A 21168-nucleotide genomic window follows, 5' to 3' on the forward strand; every position below is an offset into this window, starting at 1 on the left:
GTCTTAAGACATTTGTTCACTAATATGTGAGAATTGAATAACATCCTACACTATTTCTGTCATGGGGCTTGTCAGGCCACTAAACAGACTGCAAATCAATTTAGAGATGTAGGATTTAACGTTACTTATAGAGTGTTGCGGTGTTTCATGTTATCTTTTATTTATTGATATGCATGTATTGATAAGCATGTATTGATAAGCAGATTTAAATTAAGTCTAAGACTATTTTTAAACTTTACTTTGTTGAAATCATACTTTGACAGGTTTGGTTAGTCAACCTAAATTATCTCTCTATATTCTATTCTCAATACCTTTAAGAAATGACATGCAAACATTTGTGATAAAAAGTTTTATATAATGTATAATGCTGATTTTACATGTGCCTGAAAATAGTTTATTAGAGTCATGTGTAGCCAAATATATGTTGTCCTTGAACTAGTTACTATTATACAGGACTGATATTCTTTGACATCGCAAAGATAAACTGCAAAATGACTTGTCAATTGTTCACATCAATTGTAAGGTGTTTTTTTAATGAAATTAATCCAGATTAAACCAAACACAATGATTTTTCTAGATTTAATAAGTGACAAACTTGTTTTCCAATATGTGACCCTGGACCACAAAACCAGTCAGAAGGGTCAATGTTTTGAAATTGAGATTTATACATCAACTGAAAGCTAAATAAATAAGCTTTCCCACTGATGTATGAAAATCGCCTTTATAGTTGTTCAAATTAAGTTCTTAGCAATGCGTAATACTAATCAAAAAATTAAGTTTTGATATATTTATGTAGGAAATTTACAAAATATCTTTATGGAACATAATCTTGATTTAATATCCTTAAAAAAGAAAATTCTATCATTTTCACCCACACAATGCATTGTTGCCTATTGCTACAAACATACCTGTGCTACTTTTGATTGGTTTTGTGGACCAAGATCACATATAATTGGTTTAAAAAGAAAACACATGTTCAAAAGTCATTTAGATTGTTTAATATCTGAAGTTGCATTATATACAAAGTGTGCCATTATGTTTCACAATGTGATGGAAAGGATAAAAATGCTTTGTCAAAACTGAGGATGTTTCACATTTTATTTAAGGAATGTGGGCTTGTACCTTAGATGCAGAAGAACGTTTTCATACTATCCTTAAGGAGACTTCAACATGGCCATACTTTCACAATGAGTTTTCTAATTCAAGCGATGGTTCAAAAATTAAAACTCTGTCATCATTTACTCCTCTTTATGTTTATCCAAACCTTCAAAATCTTTTTTTATGTTCTGTAGTCATACAGGTTTGGACCAACATTAGGGTGAGTAAATGATGACAGAATTTGTATTTTTGGGTATTATTTTTTAGCTTTCCTTTCAAATGAATGAAAATGTAAATGAAATGTTGTAATTCCAGGTTGAAATGTGTTATATTAATCTAATGACATGTAAAGAAGTTCTGGACAGAAGCTGTATCATTTCTTAAAAGTGGACAACAATACAGTGCCAAATCTACAGCTAATGTAGTGTGGAACATCCCTTCATGTTGAACATATTCTTTAACCATTAATATTTACGTGTCGATCTTAAGAGTTAAATATTTTTAGGTAAATTAGTAGGAGCTGTGCAATCATCACATTTTAGATAAATTGGTAAAGTGGTCTCCACTATAGAACACAATAGAGGGGAAAGGTAAAAGAAAAGAAAAAAAAAACTGACAAAATGCACACCTACACAATATACAGTACATCTTACAGTACAGGTGTCTAAACAATAATCTTATGCAAATCATATGCACTTTAAATCACCCCTTATCTAGAATGGTGATGGGTGACATGTTCTCACTCCTGAAAATACAGCATCCCACCCTGCAGCTATGCTGGGTCAAATATTTCAGTCACAAAGATAAAACAGCATTGTATACCACACAACTGCATCATGGTCTGTTGCTTACAAGGATGCACTATATGATGGCTAAAAAAGGAGAAAAGAAAACCTGTTTCTCATCAATGAGTGTCATTCTCTGTTAATCGTTTAGATGAAGCCAGACCACAATATCAGTTACCAGCAAGCAGCACAGCAAGGTTTAACCAAGGTAACTAAAAGAAAATATGTGGTCAGAACCCTTACAATGCACATCAATGCAAACATCTGTTAAGTAGCACTCAAGTACAGCCACAACTCTGAACCTCAACATTTAATTTGCTTTAAAAGTTCACAAAAGTGTTAAGGAACAAAAACAATTCTCTTCACCAATGCATTTAAACAAGTGATTAACACTTCATGAATTTTAAAAGACAGGAAAAAAAATACTAAAATGATCATGTCTCTGTATGTTAACAGAAAGCTCTGAAAATGTGTACCAACAGACCTGACTTGTGATCTAAACTGCACTCCAAAATCTTTTTTTTTTTCTTTTAGGTACACCTATACATCTGAGTTAAATCTACCAGAGGTCCTTCATCATGGTATCAAGAGGCACCATATGTATTGAAGGTAAAACCAAGCCTGAAAGCAATACGTTTCACTATCAGTCTGGGCAGGTGGTATGTCTTATTTAAACTTTACCACCTTTGTTCCGCTTTTAGACATACTGAATGGTCTAATCTGGTAGTTTGTAGTCTATGGTAAAAAAAAAAAAAGTTTCCTGTAGCTTGCAGCTGTTCCGACAACTGACAATTTAAAGATAACTCAAATCAATGTAGCTTCAAGTGTCCAGATGCTCAAATGTCCTTCTCCTTTGAGCAAACAAAAGCTTAATTTACATGACGGATGCGATCCTCTGGCAGAGTTCATCCTTTATCCCAAATGCGAGCCACAGGTGTCCATCGTGAGGACTACGTACGAGATGCAGCAGAAGGACAGTGGGTTACTGCAAAATAGTTAAATGTAAGAGGTAAATACAAGCAACCAAAAAACAGTATTTGTTTCAACATATGCACATACTACATTTTGCTGCTCTAAATTTAAGGATCAACACTTACCCGTGTCTCATCATCATCGTCGTCATCATCATCTGAAACATGTGGCCGTGCAATACTCATCTCCTCCTTGCTCTCTGCAATCTGTTTACATTTCTAAAAAAAAAAAAAAAAAGATTGAAAAAAAATGAGCACTAATAATACAAGGATTGGTTTTAAATAGCTAAATCTAATTACATAGCTAAATAAGTCTATTATGCTCAGCAAGGCTGCATTTGTTTGAGCCAGTAAAACAGTAATATTGTGACACATTAAAGGGGTCATCCGATGCCCATTTTCCACAAGTTAATATGATGCTTTAGGGTCCAAATGAAAAGTCTGTAATATACTTTGATTAAAAATTCTCTATGGCAGTGTAAAAAAACACTCATTTTACCTGGTAAAAAAATGCCCCTGCTCTCAGCAAGCGATATCAGTACCTGGCCCTTTAAATCATATGAACCTCTGCTCACCCCGCCCCTCAGTTCTGTGGGGCGTGTCATTACATAGCACACGGGTGGAGGTATAGTTGTATAGTTTGGGGGAAAATGGCACTTGGGGGGCTTTGAAAACACTGTACAACCCCATCCATTTAAAATTTAATTTAAAAACTGGAGTTGGAACCGAAACAAGATGACACCCACAAAGAAGTTCGGCAATTACGGCTTATACTGGACGTGTCTGAATGGTTAGTAAACTTAATGTCACTTTGATTTATCTTTATATGTACTGGCAGGATAGAGTACTGAGAGAGATACGAACACGATGTGTTTACTGTGGTAAAGAGACGAACGTGGTGTGTTTACTGTGGTAAAGCGACGAACGCGGTGTGATTACTGTGGTAAAGAGACGAACGCGGTGTGTTTACTGAGGCATAGCTGATTGAACAAGAGCAAAAAAGTGATCGGTTAACATAACTTACTCCGTCCTTATATTGAAATACATAAATGTGAGTGTTATAGTCTTTACTCGTGTGCAGTTGCGGGCTGTAAACACTTTTGCAGGTATTGCTTTAAGGTTACATCTTAATCATTAACAGACACCGTTTTAAACCATCTAGCGTTACAAAGCTAAGTTTTATACTGACCCCCGTTTATAAAGCAGTATGGTGAGAAATGATTCACGTAAACATGAACCCACTTAGATCGGCGGTCACATTCCCTCAGTGCTGTCAGTTTACACTCGAGGCGGGTCTATGCTAAAACACTACTATCAACTATTGCAGGAGCGGCCTCTGTCGGTGTTACGCCACAACCACAGGCATTTGAGAATGGCTCGATATGAGAAGGGGCAGATTATTTTACTAAATTAAAAGAAAACTACTGGGTGGATCTTTGTCATTCTAGGGTGGTTGTGTACACACACTCCCAACACACATTTCAGTTCAAACAGCTTGTAAAAGTGCATGTGGCACCGGATGACCCCTTTAATAAAGAATTGTATATATTTTTTTTATTCTAATATGCTGATTTGGTGCTCAAGAAACGGTCTTTTTATATTGAAAACAGCTGTACTGTATATGTACAAACACCACAAGTAAAAAGTTAGTTTTTTTTTAAAGAAGTCTCTTCTGTTCACCAAGCCTGTATTTATTTGATCCAAATTATTTGACATATGACATATTTTTACCATTTAAAAAAAATGTTTTCTATTTGAATATATTTTAAAACGTAATTTTTTCCCTCCGATTTCTAATATTCTGATTTGCTGCGCAAAAAACATTTATTATTATGTTGAAAACAGCTTTTTTTCAGGTTTGTTTGATGAATAGAAAGTTCCGAAGAACAGCATTTATCTGAAATAGAATGTTACTTTATAAATATCACTTTTAGGATAACATCCTTGCTAAATAAAAGTATTAACTTCTATAATTTCGTACTGACTCCAAACTTCTGAATGGTATGATGTATAATGTTACAAAAGCTTTTTATTTCAGATAAATGCTGACCTTTGGATCTTTCTATTCAAAGAATCCTGAAAAAAAAATCTACTCAACTGTTTTAAATATTAATAATAATACAAAATGTTTCTTGAACAGTAAATCAGCATATTAGAATAATTTCTGAAGGATCATGTGACACTGAAGACTGAAGTAATGATGTGAAAATTTAGCTTTGATCTCAGGAATAAATTAGATTTTAAAATATAGTCACACAGAAAACAATTATTTTAAATAGTACAAATATTTCAAAATTGCACTGTTTTTGCTGTTCTTTGGATCAAATAAAAGCAGACTTGGTGAGCAGAAGAGACTTCTTAAAAAAAATCTTTTGACTGCAACTGGCATAGCAAGTCTCACCTCTGTAAACTCCTTGATGCTTATGCTGTTAGCTTGTTGAGCCACTTTCCTCTTCACCTCCTCAATACTGGCCAGATTAGGTGTGGGTGCTGAAGGCGGCTTGTTTGTAATGGTAGGAAGTGGGGGCATCGGGGGCATAGAGGCCAGAGCACCCATGTTTGAGAGAGCAGCAGTCATTGTCGCCGCAGTCATACTTGCCATGGCAGCGTTCATTGTCATGTTTGGCATCGTAGGCATACCTGGTATACCCATGGGCAGATTCATAGGTAAATTGGGCACAGGCAGTGGCAGAGGCAAAGACAAGGGGGCAGGCGCTGGGGTTGGCAGAGGTAACTGTAGAATTGCCTTCGGCTTGAGACTTTCAGGTATGGGCATTCCAGCTTTAGCACACATTGCAGCAGCATTAGCCTTCGCAATCTCCAACAGCTGATCTTTATCTGAGAAAAGTAATCAAAAGAAAGTTATGTAGATTATAATTTTCAAGTCAGCTTAATATTATTTCAAGTAGAGGAGCCAAGCAAAAGCATATTTACCTAGGTCAGTAAGACGTGGGGGCGTCTTGCTAGAACTGCGTCGAGATCTTGAAGTGGACCTCCTCTTACGGAGAATCAAAATTGGTGAATGGCTTGGTTCACGTTTCCATCGATCTCGTCTATCAAAAGATCGCCCCCGAAATGCTGGTCTTCTTCGACGTGAAACAGAGCGTGATCTTCTGGATCGTGATTGGCGAGCCCTTGACCGTGAATGAGATCTTCTCTTTCTAGCAGGGGAGCGTGATTTGGACCTTCTTTTTCGAACTGGTGATCTAGACTTTGACCGTTTCCGCTTGGGGGATTTTGATTTTGAGCGTTTTGTTCTTGTATGAGATTTCGACCTTGATTTCACCCTTCTGTTGGTTGATCTTGATCTTCTTTTCCGAATGGGTGATCGAGATTTCGTCCTTCTTTTACGACTATGTGAGGGAGACCTGGATTTGCGTTTTCTTACGGGAGATTTTGATCTCCTCTTGCTACTGACAGACTTTGACTTGGATCGTCTTTTCTGTGTGGACGAAGCTGATCTGGAGCGCTTTCTTCGAACAGGTGACGTTTTGTTAGAGGACTTCGATTCTTTTACTTTACTCGGTGAAGATGATCGTGAGCTCCCTGATCGATCATCTTCATCTGATCCTGTAGTACCATGTTTAGGAACTGGCTCTAAGGACAAAGATCTGGATCGGTTCGGTCTTTCTTCACATTCAGAGGGATTTTCAGCCTCCTCCTTGATTGTTTTATTTTGTGTGTCACATTCCGATGATGTTATGTCTTCATCTGATGGATTTTGTACAGATGTACATTCAGTAGACACTGGTCTCCATCCACTTGACTCTACTGTCCTTTTTACTTCTACATTTTCCTCCACAGCACTCAAAACTTGCGGTTTAGTCTCTGAGGTTTCTATTGAACTCTTATCCTTTAAGGACTTTTCCTCTTTAGTTGGAGATTTAGAGTGTGCTCTCTTGGTAGGAGATATACTTCTATCTGATGACTGGCGCTCCCTAGAAATGGATCTTGATCTTGATGTGCGTTTCTGAGAAACTGACCTTGACCGTTTACTTTTTTGCTTTTTAGTTTTTCTTAATTTTGGAGATTCAGACTTTGAATTATGTGAAGATGCCCGTGACTTTGATCTTTTACGTCGTGGAGGAGACACTGACTCTGACTTTGTGCTATGAGGGCTCCTAGATTTTGACCTCCTTGGACGGGCTGCAGGAGAGCGTGACTCAGAAGGCCTGGAACGTTGAGGGGACCGAGACTTACTTCGACGTCTTGGGCTTCTTGAACCTGATCTTCTACGAGCGGATCTTGATCTAGATCTTCTGTTTTTTCTCAAGCGAGATCTAGATCGCCTAAGAACCACAAGGGATCTTGAGCGTGTTCGCCTCGCTCTTCTGACAGATCTAGACCTGGACCGCCTTGCCCGAGAAACAGGCGACCTCTTTCGAGAGCGGGACCTTGAGTGTTTTCCTCTCCGTACAGATCTGGACCGCGATCTTGAGCGCTGATTTTTCCGCCGAGAAACAGATTGTTTTGATCTTGAGCGTGAACGTCTTGGTCTTCCAGCTGACCTAGATCTTGAGCGATGAATACGTCGTGGAGACCTAGTTCTCGATCTTTTGGTCCTCTTGCGGGACCTCGAGTCAGAGCGATATGCTCTTTTTCCGGAGAGCGACCTTGACCTGCGACTGGTTTTCTTTGTTACTTTAGACGGTGACCGTCTTGATGGAGACCTTGAGCTTTTTTGTTTTGATCGATCCTTCCCACCAGAAGCAGACACAGACCTGTCCCTTGAAGATGATCTGTCATTGTTACGTCCTGATTTACCAGATGACTGCTTTGGTGTTCTAGACCGACTGTGTTTAGATTTTTTCCCTTTAGTGTCTGAAAGCGATCGTGATCTTGATCTGGAGAGGGACTGTTTTTTCTTTTCTTTCTGATTCCCATTTGCTTCCTTCGAAATGTCCTTCTGCACTGCTTGCTCTTTGTGCACATTCTCTTGCTTAGGGATAATATCAGGAAGTTCCTGAACTTTACTAAAGCTTTCATGTTCACCAACAGCTTCCACATTTATGTCCCTCTCTGCAATTAGTGCATGTGCAGTCTCAGGAGACATCTTTCTTATCCCTCCAATTTTTAAACTTTCTTCTTCTTCAGTGTAATCAGAAGTCATGTCTCTCTTTTTATCTTCCAATTGGGGTGTGCCATCTTTAAATTTGTCTTTTGGAAATTTAGCTGCAGCGATAGGTGAATTCCTGTCCAACTTTACAGATGCCACCTGCAATTTTTGTGATTGTTTGGAGTCTTGTTCTGATTCTGAACCTGATGCTGAGGTACTCGCTGATCTTGAGCGAGATGCAGACTTTTTCTCCTGCTTTTCCTCCTCTTTCCGTCTTCTTTTTTTCTTCTTTTTTCCAACACGATGTTTCTGCTTTTTAACCTTGGCTTCAGCTTCTACATCACTGAGGTCTGTAAAGACACATAGTTGTGCTTTTACTTTAAAGATGATACATTTCAGATTAAAACTCAAAATAATTGTGCATAAGATATAAAATAATAATTGTCCAAGTTGTCTGTTAGTCGAGAAAACATGATCATACCTTCTGTGCAGTTCTTTGTGGCATTCGCATGATCCTCAGCCTCAGGGTTAGATGAGACATCTTTTTTCACACTGTAAGAAAGGAAAGTATTTGCTTTAATTCAAAAGATACTAAAAGCATCAAGGAAAACACGTTCAGTGTTGCCAAGCAACTAAAACTCTCACCTTGTTCTTGTTTGGGAATCGCCATCTGACTCTACTCCAGATTCAGAGCTACTCTCCTTTTCACCCTTACGCTTCTTACGTTTCTTCTTACTTTTGTGTTTCTTATGTTTCTTGTTTTTCTTTTTCGGTGTCTCACTCCCATCCTTTACAGTAATGGTTTCATACGGAACAGCAGTATCAGACGGCTCATCATCTGTAGATAACGTTCAATGTTTACAAACATGTTTATGTGAACGCAATAACTGCAGTATGCAAGAAGTATTTTCTAACAGTTAAGAAAGTTATATTAAAATGCTAATGCAGATCTAGCTATACCTTAAAATGGCTAACAATAGCTAAATAACAATATCTGAACCCCAAATATCACATACTGAACATATTAAGTTATCTGTGAGAAAAATGTGAGAGAAGTTAGTTATATACTGAAGCAAGCTGTTGGATAATTAATAATGCGGTACTTCTGGTACACAATCACTGTGCCATTATCGACTTTCCACATGATTAAACACAATGCTATAACCGTGACAGTATAAAGGACTAAAACTTTGTATATTACCAGGACCGGTGGTTACTGCACACTCCATTTCAAATACTGGTTTAACTGATTCCAGATCTTAGTTTTCTTGATAATTTCTGTAGATGTTGCTCTGTAAATCAGACACAAAATGCGTTGATCCTCTATTTTCACTCTGAAATGAAAAGCAAATACATAAATGCATATAAATTCAACAAACCAACCACAAAAAAAGGATGTCAGTGATCATAAACATTTTAAACATTCTGTTTTCTGTGATGCATTGTTGCTGTGAATTTTATTTCTCACCAAGGCAGTGAGATTCTGCAAGAATGATTAGTGGTAGTCTTGATAGCATCAGTTTGAATGGTCTGAAATCTCTTACAGTTAATTATAAAAATATCATTAAGATATTTTGCCATATATGTGACCCTGGACCACAAAACCAGTCATAAGGTAAAATTTTACAAAACTGAGATGTTTACAACATATGAAAGCTCAATAAATAAGCTTTCTATTGATGTATGGTTTGTTAGGATAGGACAATATTTGGCCGAGATACATCTATTTGAAAATCTGGAATCTGAGGGTGCAAAAAAATCTAAATACTGAGAAAATCACCTTTAAAGTTGTCCAAATTAAGTTCTTAATGCATATTACTAATCAAAAATTACATTTTGATATATTTATAGTAGAAATTTTACAAAAAATCTTAATGGAACATGATCTTTACTTAAATTCCTAATGATTTTTGGCATAAAAAAAAATCAATAATTTTGACCCATACAATGTATTTTTGGCTATTGCTACAAATATACCCCAGCGACTTAAGACTGGTTTTGTGGTCCAGGGTCACATATAAACACTGCATGTATTTGCCATGCAGTCAGTGAAAATATTGTACCGAGAACAAATCGGAGTGACTAGGCCAAAACAAAAAAAATTAATGTTATATCTTATATATAAAAAAAATAAGTATGTTTTATGGGCTTGTTACATAACATCTGACCCACTTGGCTGAGCACACAGAGCTTCTTTGCACTCAAATCAGCAGAGCTGTTGCATAATATCAGCCTGGCAAATCACTTTCAATTCTCACATTATTAAAATAGACGACTTTACAGCCAGTGAATCAGGCCTGATTTTTATATAATTTATGACATTGCAGGAGGACACTGAATCAGTGTGACAACGATGGTAGCTACAACTCTCCTGGGGGATAAGAAAGATTGCTCTTAACGTGTCTCAAATTATAATTTTATTATAGACATTATAAGTGTCTATATATTCTAAGTTGACTGGAGTATCTCTAGTCTCAGAAGTGATCACATAAGGTGGACTGATTTAAGAAGTAGTTTGCTTCCAGAACAAAAACTTACAGATAATTTACTCACCCCTTTGTCATCCAAGATGTTTGTCTTTCTTCAGTCATAAAGAAATCATGTTTCTTGAAGAAAACATATCAGGAATTATCTCCATATAGTGGACTTCAATGGTGCCCCCAAGTTTGAACTTCCAAAATCCAGTTTAAATGCAGCTTCAAACGGCTATAAATGATCCCAGCCGAGAAAGAAGTATCTTATCTAGCGAAATGATCGGTCATTTCTGAAACAAATTGACAATTTAAATATCTTTTAACCTCAAATGCTCGTCTTGTCTCGTCTTTGTGATGTACATGTGTAGTCTGTGTAATAGGGGTCAATACAGTTAGGGTAGGTAAAAAAAAATCTTGTTTTCTTCTCCAACGTCAAATTTTATTTTTATTTTTTTTGTAAAGAGTGTTTAAACTTCTTTGCAATTTCACTTTGTACGCATTAAGCCGTTACTTCTCCAGTGATGTAGGACGATTTTGAAGTTGGGGAAAAAAACGAGACGGCAGTTTTTCGACATACCCTAACTGTATTGACCTGGAAAAAACGCAGTTCACGCAGACCTAGACAAGATGAGCGTATGAGGTTAAAAACTAAAGTATATAAATTGTCAATTTTTTTTCCGAAAAATGACAGATTATTACGCTAGATAGGACTCTTCTTCCTCGCAGGGATCATTTAGATCCCTTTTGAAGCTACATTTAAACTGCATTTTGGAAGTTAAAATATGGGGGCACTATTCAAGTCCACTATATGGAGATAATTCTTGAAATGTTTTTCCTCAAGAAACAATTTCTTATCGACTGAAGAAAGAAAGAAATGAACATATTGGATGACAAGAAGAGGGCGAGTACATTATCTGTAAATTTTTGTTGTAAAAGTTAACTTCTTTAAATGCATCCCTCAAGGTCTTCTTATCACTTGCAGTCAACTCAATGTTTCACCCAAAAGAATACAGAATAGATACTGTATGATTACTGTATGATTATGAGGTGAGCAAAAAACAACAACAAAACCCTACATTTTAATCTGTTTGACTGTGGTGGCTAAAATATAGGTGCGTTCCATTCGACCGTAAGTGGACTGCGAAGTGGACTTCACAGGGTATTCCGCCATCTTAAGTGAGATTCCAAACCGAAGGAAGCGAACATGTTCAGTTCGAAGGGCACTGCGAACGGCATAGGGAATAAGGGAACATCGGTACATCACTTCACAGGGAGTGGACGGGGAAAATTACCCAACTGTCATTGCGCACCGCATCACCAATTAGAATTAACGATGGAGCAGAGCCGTTGAAGTTTTTTAAAGGCTCTGCAATGGAGCGGTTGCAATAAATGTTGTTATTATTATACAAATTAAAGTGTTTATGAATGGTTATGGCGATTCATGTTACATTTGCATATTGTATTGTATGAATGAAAGTAAAACCGGCAAGGTGAGGCTCTATCATGTTTTATTTTGTTTTATTTAACATTACCACAAGATACTTAAATGTAGGCTGCCTGTTGGAAAGAAAGTGCGCGAGATAAGACCACTACAATCTATTAACCGTCTAAACATATAAAATTATGTATATAATAGATATAGTCAAAATGTATATGTATTTTATATGTATTTAAATCTGAAAGTAAAATAAATTACAATATTTATTTATGTTATATCATAAAATGCGTGACCCTGCCGTTGATTTGCTTTGATGACGTTCCAGGGCATTCCAAATGAGCGATTATTGTCAGCGAAGTCCACTTCAACGGATATACCGTGCTATAAGGGAGTAGGGAGCAGTGAACACTGCGTAGGGACCCTGTCGATCGGAACGCACCTTATATTCCCTATTAAAGTATTAAACTGTGTAACAGAAACTATGGTTACAAACACTTACCATGGTAACCAGTCTGGCCTCAAATATGATAAACAAACAGTAACATTAACGTGTTGTAAACATAGAACTAACATTAGCATCCAGCTGCACCTTCAAAAAAATTGAATTACTAAGTCAATGCGGTTTTTACAAACGGCCAATCACGCCAAGCACACAGACGCATAAATATAAAAACATTACATTTTGCTACGTTAAGTGAATGCTGTATGTAGTTATGCAGCTAAGCAAACCGACTAGCTCGTGTGATTGTTTTGGTTTTACGCACCTCATGGATAGACGACATCGTTTTGTGAACATTTTATAATCATACCAGCATATACATGCATACTATTAATACAAGCACCCATAATACTGCATAACATGTTTGTTTGCACGTTGTTTCAGCATTCAGAAGACAGAATGAGGATGCGCTCCCGCGCTGCTAACTCAACACGCGCATCCTACAAAGGCTAACTCTACAAGCGTGCTCTTCAACTGCACTGTCTGTTTATTTGCAGGTACAATAAAATGAATCTGTTTGGTGTGATAATATTAAATTATGTGTGCGTAGAAAGTGAAACCCCATTTTAAACACGACTGGATACGGCTCTCACAGATCACGCGGACAAAGACTAAGCGTGTGTTAGCTTAGCATCCTACTCTCAACAGGCTTTACGACAAACAAACCGCGTGTGGCTGTTATAACGGCCTTCAGCTCGGTCATTCCCGTCGCATTAGGCCTCCATTACTCTTGAGAAATATTCAACTCACCTATGTTGTGGATTTCTTGATTTGTATCAGTTACGAAACCTCCGGAAAGTTGCACGCTGTTGGTCGCCATGACATTCAGAGCACAGTCAGTCCGCCAGTATCCCAGAAACACGTCAAACAGGACCCCAGGACTTCTTCGCGAGTCTGTCGATGTATCTACAAGAGCAGAGCGGCATCTAGTGTCATACTACTGAATTCACATTAAGGCTCCCTTACAGATTTGACCAAAGTTACAATGTCGTTGCAAAAAATAACATTAAAAAAAACTTAAAAAAAAAAAAATGATGGGCTTAGGCTTACTTTGCTGTAAGTTCATCGAGCCATAGATAGATACTGTGGCGGGGGTTAGTATATATATTCTAAATTTAGTTTACATATTCACGGCTCCCTTACAGATTTGACCAAAGTTACAATGTCGTTGCAAAAAATAACATTAAAAAAACCTTAAAAAAAAAAAAAAATGATGGGCTTAGGCTTACTTTGCTGTAAGTTCATCGAGCCATAGATAGACACTGTGGCGGGGGTTAGTATGGGTACCAAAGACGTCACTTCCGCTATGCTCGCCGCCATGTTTGTGTCCGATATGACAACAGACACAGCGCATCTCAATGAGATTTAATAATAAATTGAAATAAGAAATTACTTTTTACTACTACTTCCCACACTGTGTATTTGACTTGATTGTATGTTTAGGACAAAAAGTGTAAATTGTTGTGAACGTAGTCGCTCGATGAAGGCTTTAAGACCTTGAAGAATCCTCTGCCGGCTGGTCACTAACTTACTTCACAGCGAACGGGACTCGCGCTGACGGCACTAATTCCCACAGTCCGCGCTTAGATGTCGGCAAATTAGTTTTGGCGAATGCAAAAAAATGAGATTATTGAGCATAAGCGCAACATCCAGCAAGCCAAGAAAACATAAAATATACCTGAGGGAAGACGTCTTTCACGTCTTGTGTATTCCTAAAACTGGATCTCATTATTGAAGCACAAATTCAAGCACCAAAAGCATGAGATTTCTTTATTTAAAATATGCATTTTTATTCATTCAAGCTATATGGCTGCAATAACATTTTAGTTTAATTTAGTTTATTACACCACTTGTGCAGCCAGTCACAATTCACAATGGTACCATTTACTTGGGACGATGGTTTGTGTGTAACTTGTGTGCCATTTTTGTATGACAAATCATTTTTAGAGTAATTGTACATAAATAGTTTTAGCAAAACAAATATGATTATTTTTGAGAACCCTTTTACATGTATATACTTTACTGCAGGCGTTGCAATGACGAACGCTATGTAGTACAATAGTTTAGCGTTTATTATTTAATTTTCATAATTCACTAAACACCGCATAATCTAAAACACCTTCAACTATAAAACACTCTTGCTCTTAAGCCAAATGAAAACAAATAATTTACGGCATCTGGATGTACTGTAAGTCACTATTCTCTGCATTAGCACTGTTTTGAACTTGCTCTTTGAATGCTTTCTTGTTTACTAAATCTTTGGACTTACGAGTTGATCGGTTCAAAATGATGTAATCGCAAAAAAATGTTTCTTTTCATTTTAAGGCATTATTTTCGTTATAATGTACTGATTCACAATCTTAGTCAATATTTAATTATTATTCCAGTACTCTTATTGTGCCGAAAAAAAAAAACCCTGCTTTGGAAAGCACCTGCGTGAATGACACCGGTACGCTATATGCATACCGACCCACTTCGAGCACTGCTGAGATCTAATAAAACTGTTGTTAGTTTTTTTTTTTTCTGATGACTGTTTTTACAGCTAACTGAACAACATATCCCGGGCATATTGTATACTTGTTGTGAACAGTCTGGGAGTTTTGTTGATCTTCCTCTGGTAGTTGCGGCTGCTGTGACCATAGACTGAAACAGGTAGCGCGGACACAAAAATGGCGGCGATAAACTACAGTGACGTCACATGGAACCTATGGATATATTCTAAATTTAGTTTACATATTCACGGCTTTCCTACAGATTTGACCAAAGTTACAGTACCGTTGCAAAAAATGGGCTTAGGCTAATATAAAAGCTTGCTGTAACTTTATCGACAGATAATTGGTTCATAATTTTAAGGTTATTACTGGGACTGAAGGCGTTTTAGTTGCTAGTTAGCTTAAATAGCGTTTTGTTGTAAATAATAATTATTTTGGCTTTGCTTTTTCCCATGAAACATCAGTAGTTTTATTAAGTCAATTCTGCTGTTTTCCATACATGAAAATGCAAGGATGATTACTGCCAGTCGAGTCAGTTGCAATCTATATTAGTGCTGCCAATGATTAATCGCATTTAATCGCATCGGATCGCATCCATATGTATAAATACATACATACAATTACAGTTTATATTTTCAACATATTTACATGTATTTATATGTAGGTATAGATTCGCGATCGATGGGTCCTCGCCAGGCATTTACATCAGAGTGATGCGCCGGTTGATCCAAAATCCAAAACGGTTACCCGCGGTTACGAGTCATCCAAAAATATTTTTAATGATATTCGGGTCGCGGTCGGTCGGGTCGTTTGAAATAAAGATGCCTAGTAAACCTTTGTAATTTATATAGTAGGCTACTACTAGACACAATTTTCTATGAAATACATAGACCTACACTTTATTGTCTGAATAATATTTACCTTTTGAATGTTGAGCGTTATTAACTGTTGAATAAATGCTGATGCAGGACAAAATGCCTGATTTCCCAACACGTTGTACTGAGCAATGCCATTGTACTATTTTAATAGGCTACATTTAAACGCATATAACTCAGTAATGTCAGCTTCATGTATTTTCTGAGAGGGGGTGGGATTTTTGTTGGGAAAGTCGGGGGACAGACGCACACTTCAATTAGACTGGATAAACACATACAGCATAATTGTTAAGAAAATTGTATTCCTAATAAATGTCTTGAATATTTCGATTATGTCCAATGCTTCTCTTTCTTTTTGGAATTATTAGACACGTTTCACTATGTCTTTTCAAATGACTAGGTCTGTTTAATTTCCTTAATTATAAAATTTCTAGCACTATTTTAAACGTTTATTCAAGCAATAATATATAAATTATCTCATGTATATGCTTGTTTAAAACCAGGGATTAAAAACGAATTCCAAGTAAAAAAGGTATTTTTCTTTACATTTCCAGAGAGCGAAACGAACAAAATTAAACATTACTTAATAAATTCAAGGCACTATAATTTCCTTATTCATTTGATACAACTATTATAGCTATACAATTAATATATGTATAAAATAATATTATTTTGTCATATTAGTGATTCCTGAATTTATATATGAAAACTTCGTTTTGAAGTGCATTCGTTATGTTTGTATAAGAAAATTCGTTAACCTAGCCCATTAAGTTGATTTAATATTCTTGATAATTTTTTAAAAGAAGTTAAAAGTTAAGAAAAAAGGAATTAGCTTGTAGTCTATATTTAGGGCTATAGGTTAATCTTTTTCTTAACTTTTATTACACTGTAGATTGAAATAAAATAATTCTTGATCATATTTAACATCGGAGAATCACTGACATAATTTAGAGTACTTTGAAAACGAAACTATTTAAATCTGTATAAAGGAAAGACAAAATAAATCACAACAAGAACAATCTGTCTTTTTCTTGTAATCAAGAACATTTCTTTTGACAAAATTACCTATTAATGCCGAATGATGTTTGACAGTGAAAGCATCTCCACCACATAGCCGCATATAATCGCTGGTGTCAGTCGCAAATATTAAAAATGCGGGTCAGGAAGCAGGTCGGGTACAATATTTTCTTTCTTCTTTTTTTTTTTTTTGCGGTCCGGGTTCGGGTTGTTTATACATTGACCCACGCATCACTGATTTACATTAGTTAACAACATTTATTGTGATCTTAAAATTATATTTAAAGGAAAATAAAATTTCACTCCTTTTGACACTATTCTTGCACTATTCTTGTAATTCTTACTATCAAATTTTTTTTTAGCACCACAATTTTATTGGGGGCTTCTCTGGGCCCCCTCTCAGTCATGGGCCCTGAGAAAAGTCATCGTTTACCCCCCAGGGTGTATAAAATCAAGCACCTAGGCTGTTTTTATCAACATTTGTGAAGGAATGGGTCGCTCTCAGGAGCTCAGTGAAATCCAGCATGGAATTGTGATAGGATGCCACCTGTGCAACAAGTCCAGTCGTGAAATTTCCTCGCTCCTAAATATTCCACAGTCAACTGTCAGCTAAGAATGTGGAAGCGTTTGGGAACAACAGCAACTCAGTCACGAAGTGGTAGGCCACGGGGTCAGCGGATGCTGAGGTGCATAGTGCGAAGAGGTTGCCAACTTTCTGCAGAGTAAATCACTACAGACCTCCAAACTTCATGTGGCCTTCAGATTGGCTCAAGAACAGTGTGCAGAGAGCTTCATGGAATGGGTTTCCATGGCCGAGCAGCTGCGTCCAAGCCATACATCACCAAGTGCAATGCAAAGCGTCGGATGCAGTGGTGTAACACACGCTGCCACTGGACTCTAGAGCAGTGGAGCGCATTCTCTGGAGTGACGAATCGCGCTTCTCCATCTGGCAATCTGATGGACGAGTCTGGGTTTGGCGGTTGCCAGGAGAACGGTACTTGTCTGACTACACTGTGCCAAGTGTAAAGTTTGGTGGAGGGGGGATTATGGTGTGGGGTTGTTTTTCAGGAGCTGGGCTTGGCTCCTTAGTTCCAGTGAAAGGAACTCGGAATGCTTCAGCATACCAAGACATTTTGGACAATTCTATGCTCCCAACTTTGTGGGAACAGTTTGGAACTCGCCCCTTCCTCTTCCAACATGACTGTGCACCAGTGCACAAAGCAAGGTCCATAAATACATGGATGACAGAGTCTGGTGTGGATGAACTTGACTGTGGCCTGCACAGAGTCCTGACCTCAACCCGATAGAACACCTTTGGGATGAATTAGAGCGGAGACTGAGAGCCAGACCTTCTCGTCCAACATCAGTGTGTGACCTCACAAATGCGATTCTGGAAGAATGGTCAAAAATTCCCCAAAACACACTCCTAAACCTTGTGGACAGCCTTCCCAGAGGAATTGAAGCTGTTATAGCTGCAAAGGGTGGACCAACTTCATATTGAACCCTATGGATTACGAATGGGATGTCACTTAAGTTCATATGTGAGTCAAGGCAGGTGAGCGAATACTTTTGGCAATATAGTGTATAAACATAACATATTTTCTTAAATATATCCTTGCATGTGTATGTAGGCTATTTATATATTCATAATAAATATACACAGTACACACACATAATTCAAAAGTCCTAAATAGCACAGGGTTTATTTGCAGCAATAGCCAAAAAATACACTGTATGGGTCAAAATTATCAATGTTTCTTTTATGCCAAAAATCATTAGGATATTAAGTAAAGATCATGTTCCATGAAGATATTTTGTAAATTTCCTATCATAAATATATAAAAACTTAATTTTAGATAAATAATGTGGATTACCAAGAGCTTTCAGATGATTTTAAAAGAATTGACCCGTATGGCTAGTTTTGAGGTCCAGGGTTACATATGTAAACAAAAACTTTTATTTTTAATGCGAATAATTGTTTGACAGCCATAATTTATATATTACCAGGACTTGAACCCCATGCTACAATTACATCACTAGACTATCGTTGCGCATTTTCAATGTATTTTGTAGTTTCCTGTCCAATTTGTTTCTGCATCTAGTTTGTGCAATATGCACAAATGCATTAAATCTTAATTTGATTTTTAAAAAGTCACTTAAATAATATTTAGGCTTTTGAAATAATGATTTGAAATAGAAAAAGAAAAGAGCAGCTGAGGCAAGAGCATCAAACATTTCTCAGATGTTTGATGTTCTTGCCTCTGGTGCTCTTTGATAAAGAAATTCATAATTCATCTGTGAATGTGTGTGTTTTTGTCGAGGAAAAAGGTTTCAAGTATCAGGATGCGCAAGAATGGCAAAAGGATGTTGCCGTTTCCTGCAGAGGGCAGCATAAGACCACACTGAGAGAATAATAATAGCTGAATATTGAATCAGGTGTAGATGCTCTTTCGTGACTCCAGGGCCCCACACTGGTGTGGGCAGCTTTTCTCTGGATTGCTGAAATAACATTTGATGCACATCTCTGTGTAGACTTTAAATAGATTTGGACTATTTCTGTTTATCAAAACATTGTTGTCTTGTCAGACTTGGGTTGGAAGGAGAGGGAAGCCAGACCTCTTTGGTCTCATGGGATGTGCTCAGGCCAACTCAGCACATCCCTCATACAACATGTATTATATGAGATCCCTTACTCAACAACAGCACAGCAATCTTGCTTTATATGCTTCATATAAAGTGTATAAGCACTGATATGTTCTTGCTGTAAAATTCCTAAGAAGTACTACCAGGGTTGTGCAAAATTCACTACTGAAAAATATATCTATCCATCCATCTGCCCATCAAATAATCCAATTTTAAAGAAGACTTGTTTAAAAATGGTTTTCAAGGTAAAAATGAAAACAGTTATATCTGTCTATCTGTCTGTCTGTCTGTCACACCTATTAACCTTGAAAATTCAAAGCTTTATTCAAAACATTTAAATAGACTTGTTTAAAAATGATTAGGAAACAGTCATTTTTTTATTTAATTTCATATTGATTCTGTTTTCTTAAATTCAAATTATATGTTATGTTTCAGTAACTTATTTGGAATTTGAATTTTCAATTTATATTACAGATCATCTAATTAATTGAAATATTGTATGCTTTGTATTACATTAGGAAAACTTTATTGAGAATTTTATGTTGGGTAACTAATAACCTTGTGGGTTATAGCTGATGTAAATGTAAATTAATTTTATAAAAAGCAAAGCACACTTTGTTGACTGTACAAGGACATGCAGTATCATTTAAAATCAACTGAGGGAGCACTTGTGTTGTGCTGCGACATTACTTCTTCCTCTGAATGAAAACAAGCGAGACCGCCAGCAATTATGAGCTCAGTGACACAACTATAATCCGAACATCGCATTAAGCATTTCATTTGAATCATTTTAGCAACAAGAATCAAGGAACAATGTTTTAAGTGCGAGATGACTTGTGATGTTGAACTGTATTTCACTGAATAGTTAAGGTTGTTAACTTATCTCTAAGTATAGCGGCAGTTGCCTAGGTAACAGTTAGAGTTTCTCTGATAAGCCAATGCAAAGTCTCAGAGGTGAAAAATAGAAATATCTTTGTGAAACCTCTGGCAACATCTGCGCAGTGAAAGATTCTCAATACCTACTGCAATAGAAGACAAAGATGCTTTTGCTGAGAAGAGACGAGTAGGCTACTTCAGGTGTGAGGACAAATCGCAGATGTTTAATGTCACCGTCACTAAGATTTTGTCTATGCGAATAAGCTCTTAATCTTTGTACACTATCAACCCTGCAATTTTAGGATGCATACCATCATGCAGCCAATGTATCAGGCGTCCTTGAAAAATTAAGTGGAAAGCAGTTTATTTAAAGTCTTACACAGGGCTCTGAATGAGTTTGAACAAATGACTAATTCCTGGAAGCATTAACTGATGTAATTTCAGGAGAGGCCATCTTTTTCCACTAAGTTGCTTTTACAGCACACGCATTATAAAAGCTCCCAAGAGCTAAATCAGATTCCATTTAGACTTTTTCTGTTGTTTTCTGCTCAAATAGCACATTAATGACTTGCTTTTAGGGCTCCGACACAACATGGAGTCATTTAGACGTAAGACACACACTGTTTGTTCTCTGAGTCATATATGCGCCACACAGGGGCCTAATCTAAGTAAACTGCAGGGGACTGTCAGTCTGTCCAGTTTGACACTTTAATTCTCACATTGTAACCTTTTGGAATGAATAACCTTTCAGACTTTTGAGTACAGCCTATAAAACAGACCATTATCATTATGGCGTTTGCATTTAAAGAAAATGTTGGCTTTTGACTGGCCTATTCATATGATGTTCTGCAACACTTCAAACAGTTGGTCTAAATCCATTTATACCTGAGAAGTAATTCATGTCATTTAGGCTCTTTAAATAGAGATATCTGACACACAGTTTC

At 36.9% G+C, this 21168-nt stretch overlaps 1 protein-coding gene across 2 annotated transcripts; it reads right to left on the reverse strand.

Annotated features, from left to right (window-relative positions):
• Window positions 1-983: 983 nt before the first annotated feature.
• Window positions 984-13201, reverse strand: sona (SON DNA and RNA binding protein a). 2 transcript variants are annotated; one of them, XM_073846107.1, is made up of 8 exons: window positions 13072-13201; window positions 9112-9244; window positions 8556-8748; window positions 8392-8462; window positions 5789-8260; window positions 5256-5692; window positions 2981-3073; window positions 984-2868 (listed from the first exon to the last, which is right to left on the reverse strand). In XM_073846107.1, the coding sequence occupies exons 2-8, from the start codon at window positions 9137-9139 to the stop codon at window positions 2866-2868; spliced, it is 3297 nt and encodes a 1098-aa protein (XP_073702208.1). In that variant the 5' UTR covers window positions 9140-9244; window positions 13072-13201; the 3' UTR covers window positions 984-2865. The 2 variants fall into 2 exon arrangements, with proteins under 2 accessions (XP_073702208.1, XP_073702209.1); XM_073846108.1 differs by having other exon boundaries at window positions 9112-9202; window positions 13072-13144.
• Window positions 13202-21168: the final 7967 nt, after the last annotated feature.

The sequence above is a fragment of the Garra rufa genome, chromosome 8, assembly GCF_049309525.1.
Source record: "Garra rufa chromosome 8, GarRuf1.0, whole genome shotgun sequence".
In the NCBI taxonomy this organism is placed as follows: Eukaryota; Metazoa; Chordata; class Actinopteri; order Cypriniformes; family Cyprinidae; genus Garra; species Garra rufa.

Bases quoted from the DNA above. Each gene is read 5' to 3' on its own strand.
- sona (XM_073846107.1), bottom strand. From the start codon at position 9,139: ATGGAGTGTGCAGTAACCACCGGTCCTG. The intron at 8,749-9,111 runs GTAATATACAAA...CGTTATCTACAG, and splicing joins TGCAGTAACCACCGGTCCTG to ATGATGAGCCGTCTGATACT. The intron at 8,463-8,555 runs GTGAGAGTTTTA...CCTTTCTTACAG, and splicing joins GATTCCCAAACAAGAACAAG to TGTGAAAAAAGATGTCTCAT.